At 42.2% G+C, this 14,114-nt stretch overlaps 1 protein-coding gene across 2 annotated transcripts in view; it reads right to left on the reverse strand.

The window, feature by feature from the left end:
* PRDX4 (peroxiredoxin 4) overlaps window positions 1-14,114 on the reverse strand; it is a 79,852-nt gene that overhangs the window by 15,381 nt on the left and 50,357 nt on the right. For both annotated transcript variants that reach the window (XM_073616508.1, XM_073616507.1), the window contains exons 3-4: window positions 2,754-2,870; window positions 1,228-1,350 (exon numbers count right to left, since the gene is read on the reverse strand). In XM_073616508.1, the coding sequence (XP_073472609.1) occupies window positions 1,228-1,350; window positions 2,754-2,870 (240 nt within the window). The remainder of the gene's footprint in view (window positions 1-1,227; window positions 1,351-2,753; window positions 2,871-14,114) is intronic.

Raw genomic sequence — 14,114 nt, forward strand, 5'->3', positions numbered from 1 at the left:
AAGGAACTGCACAGTGGAGGCATGGATAAAAAAAAAACCACAAGGGTTTAGTAACCCTATAAGTCTGACGCAAAACAGGAGTTCTGACTTAATTTGCAGCATAGTTCTAGAGGGAGTGGAATAAAAGTAAATACAATTTACTTTTTGTGCAGAACAAAAACTTCTGCCATCTGCACTGCTTTAGAAAACAAGCAAAGACTTTTCAGAAAAAGACTTCAGAGACTGTAAGATCTCTGGTTCTCCGTTGTACCCACTGGTTCAATCCACTTCCCCCTACGCCACCACCGTACAGTGCTGCAGGGAGGAAGCACAAAGCAGAGTGAGGGACCAGGAATCAAACCTTCTTGAAGTTCTGGTTTCTAAAGAGTTTGAAGGCAGTTTTTCAATACTACATATATTAGTGGCATGGGTGGAGCCTTCATTTTAGTGACAGTCACTTTAAAACTCTGCTTCTGAGAGGTTTATCTTCTTTTTGATTGTTACCCCTTTAGCACCACATTCATTTTTGGGGTGCTGTAAATGTCACCGCCAACATGTTGATACATGTCGACACAGCCCTTTCTGGCTGCTGAGAGATTTAAGGGTTACGCATTCCCATGCAAGTCTATGAACATGCAAATAGAGCTTAGATGTAGGTCAAAGGCACCTGGCAATAAATTCTTAATGATCTCAGAAGCATCTCAAACTGATGGCAACACAAGCCCTAAAGTTGCCTTTTTACCAGAACCCCAAAAAGCCCTTCTGATAGCCCAGACAAGATTACAATGACTGGACTACCTGCAGGGGTTCAGATATCAGGAGTTACCTACCTCTCCACTTCCCTAAAGAAATTTCTAAAATGCATGTAAAGCATGTCTGAATTACAACTAGGTGTTACCTAGATTTTTTTTTTTATTATTTTTTTTTTTAAATTTAAACTTGAGTTTGTACACACTGTGTGGTGAAAATAATTTTTCAATGCTGGATAAAAATGTAGGTCACCACTAAGGCACATTTTCTACATGCCTTCTTCACCACACTGCTGCAGTGATATGCAGTGCAGAAAAATGCATCAGGTCAATACACAGTGCTGTTGTGCAATGACATGCATGAATCACTACGTGACACAAAACTGAAAAAAAGCTAAGCTAATGCATGCAATGCATTTTACCATGCACTCTAGTGCGACACTAGCTTCGAAATTGACATATTTTTCTGTATTTTGCTAGAGTTTTACTATGTCCAAACCTTAGAGTGTGACCTTGGTCCTCCAGGTATACACCATAATCTTTTGAGATCTGATGAGTTAGGTCAGAAAGCAGAGGAATTTTCATTGGACCAAGTCCTCCTTGTTTTCGCGGTGTATTAATCCTATTTAAAAAAAAAAAAAAAAAAAAAGAAGAAGAAAGCCATAAAAATTTGACTTTTCCTGTACCTTGTGGCAAATTGCTGAAATGCAAAGAAATACAATATCAATATGAAATGCCTGTAATGGGAATCCTTCTGCATGTGTAATCCAATAGTCCTAGTTCCCACCAGTGTGGTCAGTTCCAGTGTACAAAGTACAACCTGCTGCTTGGAACTCAAAAATGCATCCAATGCATGTCAACACTGGAATTGGTCACAAGAAACCATCATCCTAAGACTTAAAGTGTCAAAAATAAAGACAAAAAAAAAAGCACCAGATGCATTCAAAACACGCAACAGACACCAGAAATTGGTAATTGTGCATGCAAAAACGCATCTCAAACACTAAATTTGGTGTAAACCAGCCTTTTAAATGCTAGTTGTATGGCTGTCACTTGTTTTAAAGTGATTCAAGATGTAGCCAGTAAATCAGAAGATACATATTCCCAGAAGCAGGTCAGCAGTACAGTCCCCATATTCAGTTATTTAATATATAATTCATTTAATTTAACGTTAAAAATTAATTAAATTACATTAAATGTTAAATAGTTTAAAAGTCTATCCCACACCCACCTAACAACCCAATCAAATCATTCCCTGCAACCATTACCTTTTGTACCACCACCCCCTCCCTTTAGAATGTAAGATCTGGAAGCAGGGCCCTCCTGTCCCTTCTGTATTGAATTCTACTGCAATTGTGCTGTCCCTCCCCTGCACATTGTAAAGCGCTGCGTAAACTGTTGACGCTACATAAATCGTGAATAATAACAAACAATAATAATTCAAAGTCTACAGCTCTAAATCTCAAGTTTAAAATTGACTGTCAGGCATTTCTTTTGCCGTGTTCCTTTGGAAAAATGTCCCTTTGTCCCGGAGATGCAACAGAAGTAAAGAGAAAACCCCCTTTACATGCTTGTCATCAGACAATGCTTTTTTTTTTTTTAATATAAATTATGAAAGACCAGCTTAAGATAAATATTCACTTCAAGGTTTCATAAAACATGTTTCCTTATATAGTTTCTAATTACATATGTACTTGATACACATGCATGTTTAGCTTCCTTGTTCTGATTTGCAGATCCTCCACCCACCTATCTACAAGACAGGATCTGACAGTCGATCCCATGTTTTTCAGTTTTTAAATGCCTTAACAGCCCATTGTGCTAGTAGTCATGAAATGTTTATCTACAGGAGTGGTCCATTTATCCCACCCCCCCACCCCCCCCCCCCCCAAAAAATGTGGTACTTTTTACCTTCTAAAAATGCCATTTGCCGCTGTGCCCTACTGACAACAAACCCTGCCATTTCTCTTACACAACTGAAATTTTATGAATATTTAAAAGTCACACTTTAACCAAGGTACAGACCATGCCAAGTGTGTGAATTGAGAGTCCACCGAGCAAGCTACAACTTCTGTATTTATTGATCTGAATTCTTCTATACGGTCGCCAAAAGCAATAATTTCTGTTGGACATACAAATGTGCTGCATATAGGGAGAAAAAAAAAAAATACATAAAAAAAAGTTAGAACACAGCATAAATCATCAATTTTAGAAAGACAAACTGAACCAATTACAGATTATAATGCATCTTAAAGCCACAGTGATCAGAAGCAGGGTTGCCAATCAACTGTATTGAAAGTAATTTTTTTTTTTTTTTAAAGATTTTCTTGCCCATAAAAGTTTGTAAAATGGGGAAACTGAAAATACCTTGCCCGACTTCCCCCTCTAGTCTCCAGGACTAAACCAGTTTATACTCTTAAAGTCCCGACTCCCGCCACCAAGACCACCTGGTGTCCTGGAAACCAATGACTTGCTTGCCCAGGTATCATTCAAAGGAGGAGCTTCCGTCTCTAGACCTGCTCCACCTCCTGCCCTATAAGAAAGGGACTGCAAAATGAGGGAGAACCCAAGACAGATGTAAGGGGGGCTTGTCCTAAACACTACACTGTTACTACGCCTGACGTCTAATCTAAACATTATGTTACAAAGTCCTGACCAAGGTGGTTATGGTCTCCCCAACTGCTGTATTTAAGTTTTTCTTTAAAGTGGTTGTAAACCTTACATTACACCCAGTGAAGCGACTGGCCTCAGGGGATACACAAATTAAACAAATCCTCCTGCATAAGTTGTATTTGTTTATCTGTGGTCCTCTTCTTCCATTCAAAGTGCTGAATTTTTAAGCCTGTCAGAGTTCATAAACAAGAGGGTGGAGAGCTGAAGTTACTCTGCAGAGCTCAGTGAGGAGAGCTCCGAGAGCCAATTGGAGAGAAGGGGCACACACCTTCACTAAGCACACAGAAACAGAGCCAAGGCTGTAATTCTGCTGGAGGTCCCTCATCATTTTTCTTTTGGCGTCAGGAAAAAAATTGTCAGAAGTGATTCATGCTGATAAAGGAACAAAGCAGCAGACAAATGACACTTGTGCTTTTATTTGAGATAAGTACACACTGAAGAGGGATAGGTTTTCACATTTCATGTCTGAGGTTTACAGCCACTTTAAATGTAGGCTCATATGGACAAAGCAATCTTTTTGTTTGCATAAAAGCGTATGTAAAAGGAAAAACTTAAACAATCCTTTGTTTTGAGGTTTGCCAGTTGTGGCACAGTAATGAGTATTTTGTGCATACAAGGACTGTTGTGTGCGCTGTGTATACAGCAACTAGGCACAGATTGTTTAATAATCCTTTAGGTCCCTCCTATTGCTAGGCAAATGTGTGGCTGTGTGCCACAGAACTACAGCATCTCACACGAGTAGACCCCTCACATTTTTGTAAATATTTTATAATATCTTCATATGACAACACTGAAGAAATGACACTTTCCTACAATGTAAAGTAGTGAGTGTACAGCTTGCATAACAGTGTAAATTTGCTGTCCTCTCAAAAAAAACTCAGCCATCAATGTCTAAACCGCCGGCAACAAAAGCGAGTACACCCCTAAGTGAAAATGTCCAAATTGGGCCCAATAATCCATTTCCCCTCCCCGATGTCATGTGACTCGTTAGTGTTAAAAAGTCTCAGGTGTGAATGGGGAGCAGGTATGTTAGATTTGGCGTTACGGCTCTCACCCTCTCATAATGGTCACTGGAAGTTCAACATGGCACCTCATGGCAAAGAACTGAGGATCTTAAAAATAAGAATTGTTGCTCTACATAAAGATGGCCTAGGCTAGAAGAATATTGCCACGACCCTGAAACTGAGCTGCACCATGGTGGCCAAGACCATACAGCGGTTTAACAGGACAGGTTGCACTCAGAACAGGCCTCACCATGGTCGACCAAAGAAGTTGAGTGCACATGCTCAGCGTCATATCCAGAGGATGTCTCTGGGAAACAGATGTACGAGTTCTGCTAGCATTGCTGCAGAGATTGAAGGGGTGGGGTCAGCTTGTCAGTGACCATACACCACACACACACTAGAGCTGCACAATTCTGGCCAAAATGAGAATCACGATTTTTTGCTTAGAAAAAAAAAAAACAAAAAAAAAAAAAAAACACACACTTACACAGTCTATTCCATTGACAAACTGTTACACTGTTTATACTTAAGTTCAACTGATAAAGTTGTGATTCTTTTCTCTTCTGATGGCTGTGGCTTCAGAAGAGCAGAGAGAATTCTTTGCATAGAAAGAATTGTGAAACACTTTAGTCAAGATCACGATAACGATTCTTGGCGATTAATTGTGCAGCTCTAACACACACACACACACACACACTGCAAAAAATTGGTCTGCATGGCTGTTGTCCCAGGAGGAAACATTCTAAAGATGATGCACAAGAAAGCCCGCAGTTTGCTAAAGACAGACTAAGGACATGGATTACTGGAACCATGTCCAGTCGTCTGCTGAGACCAAGATAAAGATATTTGGTTCAGATGGTGTCAAGCGTGTGTGGCGGCAACCAGGTGAGGAGTACAAAGACAAGTGTGTCTTGCCTACAGTCAAGCATGGTGGTGGGAGTGTCATGGTCTGGGGCTGCATGAGTGCTGCCAGCACTGAGGAGCTACAGTTCATTGAGGGAACCATGAATGCCAACATATCCTGTAACATACTGAAGCAGAGCACGAACCCCTCCCTTCGGAGACTGGGCGCAGGGCAGTATTCCAACATAATGACCCCAAACACCTCCAAGACAACCACTACCTTGCTAAAGAAGCTGAGGGTAAAGGCGATGGACTGGCCAAGCATGTCTCCAGACCTAAACCCTATTGAACATCTGTGGGGCATCCTTTAAAATGGAAGGTGGAGGAGCGCAAGGTCTCACATCCACCAGCTCCATGATGTCATCACGGAGGAGTGGAAGAGGACTCCAGTGGCAACCTGTGAAGCTCTGGTGAACTCCATGCCCAAGAGGGTTAAGGCAGTGCTAGAAAATAATGGTGGTCACACAAAATAGTGACACTTTGGGCCCAATTTGGACATTTTCACTTAGGGGTGTACTCACTGTTGTTGCCAGCGGTTTAGACATGAATGGCTGTGCGTTAAATTATTTTGAGGGGACAGCAAATTTACACTGTTATACAAGCTGTACACTCACTACTTTACATTGTAGCAAAGTATAATTTCTTCAGTGTTGTCACATGAAAAAAGATATAAAAAAAAAAAATTTACAAAAATGCAAGGGTGTACTCACTTGTGTGAGATACTGTAGTTTTTCTGTTTTATCCCAGGCCTTTATGCTCATAGGTCATGCTTTATTTAAATTTTAATTGTAAAGCCAGCGTTATCAACATATGTGAAATATAATAAACCATCTGTGAAAACATCTAAAATGTGACAGTCACAAAATTATTCAAAATAATGGCAAAATCAAAAACAGAGGTAAAAAGTCCATAGAGCTGTGTTGTGGTGAATGTCCACAAAAGGTGCAGGAAGTAATTCCAAACACCAAAAAAAAAAAAAAAAAGTCCCAAGGTTTCCAATAGGGACGGGAGTCACATTTAGTGTCACAGATTATTTTATTATATTTCACATAGGTCAATAGAGCTGCACATTATGGATTGTTATTTATTGTAGGCTTTGTATCTTGAACCTTGTGTTGGCTGCTTCTTTTGAGGAGCATGGAAATCTGAACACTGATTTTTATATAAGGAACTTGTAAAGCCAGGCAGATTAGTTATGAGAATTAAAAGTGGTATTAAACCCAAAACTGAAAATCTAGATCTATTGCAGCTTACCAATCATTAGATGCGGACATGAGGTTGATACAGCAGTTCTTCCTTTGACTTCCAACCCAAGTGTTTTCACCTGGTGATCTAGTCAGTAACATACCTCCTTTGAGTGCCCCCCCCCCCCCCCCATCTGGATGGAGGAGCACAGGGGGCACCTTTGGACAGCAGCGTTGTCAAGTCATGGAGTAGGGGAGTGTTAGATGTACTTGTAGATTTAGATACACCAATTTGCAACTGAACCCCAGCTAATACTTTATAAGCAGTTAAAGCAAACAGGTTTTTTTCTCTTTTGGGGTAACGGTATTACATAAATAAAAGCTGAATATTGTAAGCACTTCTGTCAGTGGTAAATGGTTTCTCATCTTTGTAACTGATAGTCTGCTGGAGAGCTTGTCATTTTGAAAAAACTCTTACTGGCTGGATCAGCAGATAAGAAAATGAATGCAGCCATCACATCTAAGATGGTATTCTGCAATGTAACAGATTTACTTATTTAATCTTCTGCTCCCCTGGCAAATAAACATCCCCCAGCTCTGGGGGTGAACTGTCCCTTGGTATCAAGCATGTACTACATAGGGCAGGAGCGTGCCCAGACTCAATGTCCACCGGTGGCCCACGATCGTGGCACAGAGGCAGAACGAGGAGATGCTTATATAGACAAGGCATTTCCCTGTTCTGCCTAGCAACATGACAGATCTACTGCTCCCAGTGATCTGTCATGTTCTAGTGAGTCAAGCCCCCTACAGTTAAAACATGCTGAGGGAACACAGTTAACCCCTTGATCGCTCCCTAGTGTTTAACCCCTTTCCTGGCAGTGACATTTACACAGTAATCAGTGCAATTTTATAGCAATGATTGCAGTATAACCTCCAGTGGTCCCAAAACAGTGTCAAAAGCGTCCGATCTGTCCGCCACAATGTCACAGTCACGAACAAAAAAAAACAACAAAAACAAAAACCACAAACCTGTAGCCACCCTAATAAAGTAGTATTTTTACTTAATGCACCCTATGCTGTAAAACTAGAGTTAGTTACCTGGTAAGTCCACTTCCATTAATCTTCCAGGACAGCACGTGAGAGTGGCTCCACTCACCTAAAACAGGAAACATCTACAAACAAATAAAAAGGAGCAGTCACCCAGTTTCCTCAGTAGTAAGGAAAAAGTCCAATTCTCTCAAAAGTGCCTTTCAGGACAACCTTGGAGAGGATAACCGAGAAACTTACCCCAAGGTGGGACTACTGCCTGCAGTACCTTTCTGGCGAAGGCTTGATCTGCGGCGCACAGTAAGCCCAACCTATAAAGGTTAGAGATATATGTCGAGTAGTTAGACCAAGTGGCAGCCTTGCAAATTTGTTCAGGCTTAGCACCGGCCCTTTCAGCCTAGAAAACTGCCATTGATCTTGTAGAAGCAGCCTCTGCGATTGCCAATCTAAGCCATCTGCCCAGAGTACTTTCTCCCCTTTACGTGAGCCTGCATATATCAAAGAGTTTGACCATCTGAATTCTTTAGTGACTGTTAGAAAGTGTAACATCTCCTCATGTCCAGTGTGTGAAAAGCTTCTCCTGGGATTGGCAGGAGCTGGAGAAAGTGGGTAGGACCATTTCCTGTAAGCAGTGAAATGTCGACGAAATTTTAGGTAGGAACGCTGGGTCTGTTTGAAGAATCACTCTGTCTAAAAAGACTTTAATAAAAGGTTCTGCGACTGCCAGGGCATGAAGCTCGCCGCCTTCTTGCCGGCGTGATGGCTACCAGAAAAATGGTTTTAAGAACAAAGTTCTATAAGGATGCTTTCCTGCAAAGGTTCAAAATGGAGCTCCTGTGAGACCCTGTAAAACAGACAAATCCCAACTGGGAAAAAAAACTTGAGGGCTACTGGCCTACTTCGTGCAAGTGCACAAAAAAAAAAAAAAAAAAAAAAAAAAAAAGGTGCCACCACCTGGGGTTTTCAGGGTGCCGGCTGCCAACCCCTTCTCCAATCCATCATGAAGAAATTCTAAGACTGACACTAAACATTTAACCTGGAGGCCCTTAGTGCACCAGAAATTGGATTTTTTCCAAACTTTCAGGTATATGGCCCGAGTTACCCCTTTTCTACTGGAAAGTAGAATCTTCATTACTTTATCAGATAGTCCCTTGGCTTTCAGGAGGTCTTCCTCAGAAACCAAGCAGTTAAATGTAGTCGGTCTAGAATTCCAGATGGTTCACCGACCCCTCTTAGCAGGTCCTTTCAGGGCGTCAGCTTCCATGGAGGTTCTGTGGCCAGGTTTAGTACCAAACCAGGATTGGCATTTTCCTCCTTGCATTTCTTTAGAACCAGTGGTATCAGGAAGGGGGGGGGGGGGGGCGTAGCACAGCTGGTAATGCCACAGATGGGCGAGAGCATCTATGCCTTGTCTTCCTCGGTGGAGAGAGAATTTCCATACCTTTGAGTTCTGTTGGCTGGCGAGCAGATCTATTTGAGGTTGCCCCCAAGCTTTGGAGATAATTCCTTCTGCTTAGTAGGTCTGCTAGATTCTGGGATCCCTTCAGATGGACTGCAGACAATGAGGCCACATTCTGTTCTGCCCAAGTAGCTAACTGACCAGCTCTAGGAGCCCTCTGCTCCTGGTTCCTTGTTTCAACACATAAGCTACTGCAGTTGTATTATCAAAGAGAAACTTACCACTTGTTGAAAAGCTAGAAGACAGAGAGATAGCCTTCAGTTCCCGCCAATTAGAGGACTTTCAGGCTTCCACTTTGGACTAGGTCCCCGAGAGGTTTGACTGTCCAGGTGGGCTCCCCAGCCCCAAGAACTCACGTCTGTTAGAAGTTAGTCTAGGGCAGTGGTTCTCAACCCCGGTCCTCAGGACCCACTAACAGGCCATAATTTATTACCTTGGGGAGATGAAGACTAGAAAACTGCAATCACTGAGCAGCAAATGATATCACCTGTGATGTATTTCCGTTATCCTGCAAACCTGGCCTGTTAGTGGGTCCCGAGGACAGGAGTTGAGAACCACTGGCCTAGGGGGAAAGACCTTTTGCCAGGTTGGTTGAATTCCGCTTTACGGTCGAGGCAAGTTTGACCTGTTTTTCTAGCAGCTCCTGGCGTGACCATCTTTGTAAGATATTCATCTGGAATGTAATCTGGCCCACTGAATAGCTGGAATCGATGCTGTGAGAAGGCCTAGGACATGGCTGATCTGACCGACACTGAGGTTGGTCTGAACCTGTCTCACCAAAGATTGGTTCTTCTCCCTCTTCTCCTGTGGCAGAAAAAAAAAGAAAAACAAACAAACAAAACACTTTAAGCACCAAGTTTATGGTATAGCCCAGTAACTTAATCTCCTGCGTGGGCTCTAGATTTGACTTTTCTAGATTCAAGAGCCACCAAGTCCTTGAGGTGAGCCTGAGTCACCTGGAGATTTGTCAAGACTTGTTCTTTGGAGTCTGCGAAAAACAGGTCGTCCAGATATGGGATGACTGAAATACCTCAGCTTCAGGAGGTTTCAGAGCTTCCACCATTATCATTGTAAAGATTCTTGGGGAAGATGAAAGTCCGAAAGGCAGAGCTATGAATTGGAGATGCCAGACAGATCCCCAAGTTGAGGGCCAGACATAGAAAGCATCAAAAAGCCTGAGTTACTGGGACATGTAAATAGGCCTACCTTAGATCTAGGGATGCCATAAAACAGTCTGGAGTCATTTCGTGATTAAATGGATCGTGTCCACCCTGAAAGGTTTGTAGCGGATCGATCTGTTCAGGATCTATTTTTTTTTTTTTTTTTACTTTAAATCCTTTTTATTGAAAAAAGTTACATAAAAAAAAAAAAAAAAAAAAAAAAAAAAAAAAAAAAACACCACACAAACAAACAAGGACTGACATAACCAACAACTATGCAGTCCTTGTATTTATCGCATTACTACAATAATCCACAGCATGGTAAAGAAAAATAAAACAGTTAGTCCACACTCCTTCAACAGAGGGATGTTTCTAAGTTCTCATTTTTCCTTTTTCCTTACCATTGAACCCCCCCCCCCAACCCTCCCATACCATATTCACCCCACACACACACTCCTATGCTCCTCCCACCTCATCCATAACTTCCATATTTTTTATAAATAGATAGATATAGATAGATATCTATCTATCTCTATCTCTCTACTGATTTCTTCCTTTACTTCTTTCACCCATTCTTCGATCGTCAGGAGTTCTTTTCTCTGCCAGTTCTTAGCTATGATCTTTTTCCCTTGAAACAGGCACCTAACTATTGCGGTCTGTGTGTCCCTTGCGATCTGTTGTTCCTCCATCAAGCCCAATAGACAGGTCTTAACACCCATGCCCAGCGATGTCTTAAGTATGGTGTTTATTTTATCCACTGTCTTTCCAATATCTATACAACTTGGGACATCGCCAGAACATATGCAGCAGATCTCTCTCCTCCACACCTTTGGCACCTTGCATCTAACCTTTTACCGATCCTGAACAGTTTTAAATGGTGTTAAATACACCCTATATATCAAATATAGATGAGAGACTGCCTGTGATGGAGACAGGGAGACCCTGGGTCCAGAAGACAAACATTCCCATTGACTATCTGACAATGGCCCAACCTCCTCCTCCCATTTTATCCTATTTTTGTCTTCCTCCCCTGTCACCCTGGACTAGTACTCTCAACTTACTAAATATCAGAAATTAAACCTTTTGTAGATTCTGCGTCAACCAGTTTTCTCAAAGAGGCCATATCACTCCATATTGGCTCCTTTCCATTAAATTGTGCATCTAGGGCATGCCTTATTTGCAGATACCTATAGAAAGATCGGTTGGGGATCGCATATTCATTCACTAGCTCCTGGAACGTTTTCAGTCTCCCTGCCTTATACAGCTGCAGCAAACAATGGATGCCCTGGCGGTCCCACTCCTCGATCTTCCCCATTGTTTTAAGTTCATTGAGCTTATTATTTTCCCATATTGGGGAGAACTCCGAAAAGTCCACATACCCCATTATTTTTTTTTAACCTTAACCCAGCTCTTAACCATCTGAGTGGTGGGACATCTAGTGACAAAGGAGTCCGCCTCCAGCGCTTCTACTATGGTATCATGATTGGTGTCATTTAGTAATACATTATTCCCTGCTACCCAATTCCCGGGCCTATTACTCCCTCCTACATGCTGGATTTGAGACGCCAGGAAGTAGCACCCCGGATCCGGCACTCCCAACCCACCCTTCTCACCCGGTCGCCGAAGCACCTGCAGGCCAATCCTTGCTACCCCACCCTTCCAAATTAACTCTAAAAATGCTATCCATTTTATTAAACCAGCGTTTGGGAATCCAAACTGGTGAGTTGTGTAAGATATATAGGATCTGCGGCATCCAAATCATTTTTATCAGGTTACAGCGCCCTGCGACCGAAAGAGTAAGTCGTCCCCACACCGGACATTTCTGTTTAAGTTTTTTTCATAAGTGGAACTAGGTTTTCTGTAATATATTGCTCCGGATCCCTCGAAATATTAATCCCCAGATATTTCAACTGACTCACTACTTTAATTTGGGGGATTTGGTGAGGGAGGGGCACAGTCAGCGGGTCTATTGGCAATAATGCTGACTTTTTCCAATTAATTTTTAACCCAGAAAAGTGTCCAAAATCCTCAATTATCCCCATAGCCATCCTCAATGAGTCCTGTGTATCCCCCAGGAATAAAAAAATATCGTCCGCGTACATTGCTATTTTCTCCTCTCCTTCTAAACCCCTGTATCCCCTGAGATGCCCTTATGGCAGCGGCCAATGGCTCCATTGCTAGGGCAAATAGGAAGGGTGACAAAGGGAACCCCTGCCCAGTGCCCCTACTTAATTGAAACCACTCTGAGCACTCCCCATTGTCTCTGATCTTAGCTCTTGGCTTATCATATAATAAGCTCAGCCAATGGACAAAACCGGGGCCAAATTGGAGTTCTGCAAGTACCTTCCAGATATATTGCCATTCCAGGCAGTCAAATGCCTTGGTTGCATCTAGTGAGAGAAGAGCTCTCTTACCACTATTTACTATGGGGATCTGCGTATTTAAATAAACTCGCCTTATGTTCGTACTTGTAGATTTGTCCGGGATGAACCCAGTTTGACCTATATGGATTAACTTTGAAATTATTTTCTTTAGTCTTGTTGCCAGGGCTTTTGCCAGAATCTTCACGTCCGAACATAATAACGATATCGGCCTATATGACATCACATCTAACGGATTTTTCCCCTCCAACAACAATATTATAATGGCTTCTGTCATAGACGCCGGTAGACTGCTGTCCTTCATAGTCCCATTAAACACCCTCAAGAGCATGGGAAGTAAGATCTCCCCATATTTTTTAAATATTTCTATGGGTAGGCCATCGGGCCCTGAGGCTTTCTGGTTTGCCATATCTGCCACAACTCTTTGTAACTCTTCAAGTGTTAATGGGGCCTCTAGCATTTCCCAATCTTCTTTTGCAAGAGGGGTTAACCTTAGCTGCCCAAAGAAATCCCCCATTGCCCCGTCCATATCCCTCTGCGCCGAGCTATATAGGTTTTTAAAGTATTCCCTAAATTCTACTAAAATTTCCGAGTTAGTTTTTTTTATTATTCCCTCTTTCCCTTCTATCGCTGGAATGGTGTTTGGGAGGCCGTTAGCCCTAATAATCAGGGCCAAAGTCCTCACAACGCACTCCCCCTCACAGTCAAACCTCTGTTTATGAAGTGATTTTTTTCCTCTCCATCTTTTCCAAAACCAATCTACCAAACTCATTTTGACTCTCCACCCATGCCTCGTATTTAGGTGAGATTGGTGACTCAACGTACTGTTCTTCCGCTCTTCTAACCCTCTCCTTTACTTCTTCTGTTTGTGATTGTTTCTTAATATGGGAAATTTTTTGGATTAGAACTCCCCGAAGGAAGGCCTTCAGGGAATCCCAAACTATCCCTAATGGAGCAGTGCCTAAAATTAAATTTACAAATTCCGCCAACCTTTCCTTAATGGTACTCGTATCCTCAATAATCGAGCCAAAAGGGATTAACTTTCCAGTCACCACTATTGAAACATCTCTCTCCCTTTAATTTGATTGTCACTGGTGAGTGGTCTGAAATCCCCCTCGGCTCGTAGACTATATCCTCCACTACATTCAAAGCTTCCTCACTGCCCAACACTAGGTCTATTCTGGACAGAGTGGCATGTGTCCTGGAGTGACAAGAATATTGTCTCACCTCAGGATGCCTCCTTCTCCAGATGTCCACCAAACCCACCTCAGCGCAATATTGTGAAAGAGGACTCTTGGGTATGCCTCTACTGATGTTTTTTTAAGGAACCCTATCTATTCCATTATCCATAGCCATGTTGAAGTCTCTGACCGCTATAACTGGGACCCCTGAAAAACCCACCATAAATCCAGTCAAATCATCCAAAACCTCCTTTCCAAATGGGGGGGAGGAATATAGATGTTAGCTAATACACATTTCCTGTTCTCAATTAAGCAATAGAAAAAAAAATGTACCGTCCAAATACGTCCACCTTACTCTGGCTGCAGGAGAAAGCCAGCCCTGACTATCAAAATA

Source organism: Aquarana catesbeiana, linkage group LG02, assembly GCF_042186555.1.
Source record: "Aquarana catesbeiana isolate 2022-GZ linkage group LG02, ASM4218655v1, whole genome shotgun sequence".
In the NCBI taxonomy this organism is placed as follows: domain Eukaryota; kingdom Metazoa; phylum Chordata; class Amphibia; order Anura; family Ranidae; genus Aquarana; species Aquarana catesbeiana.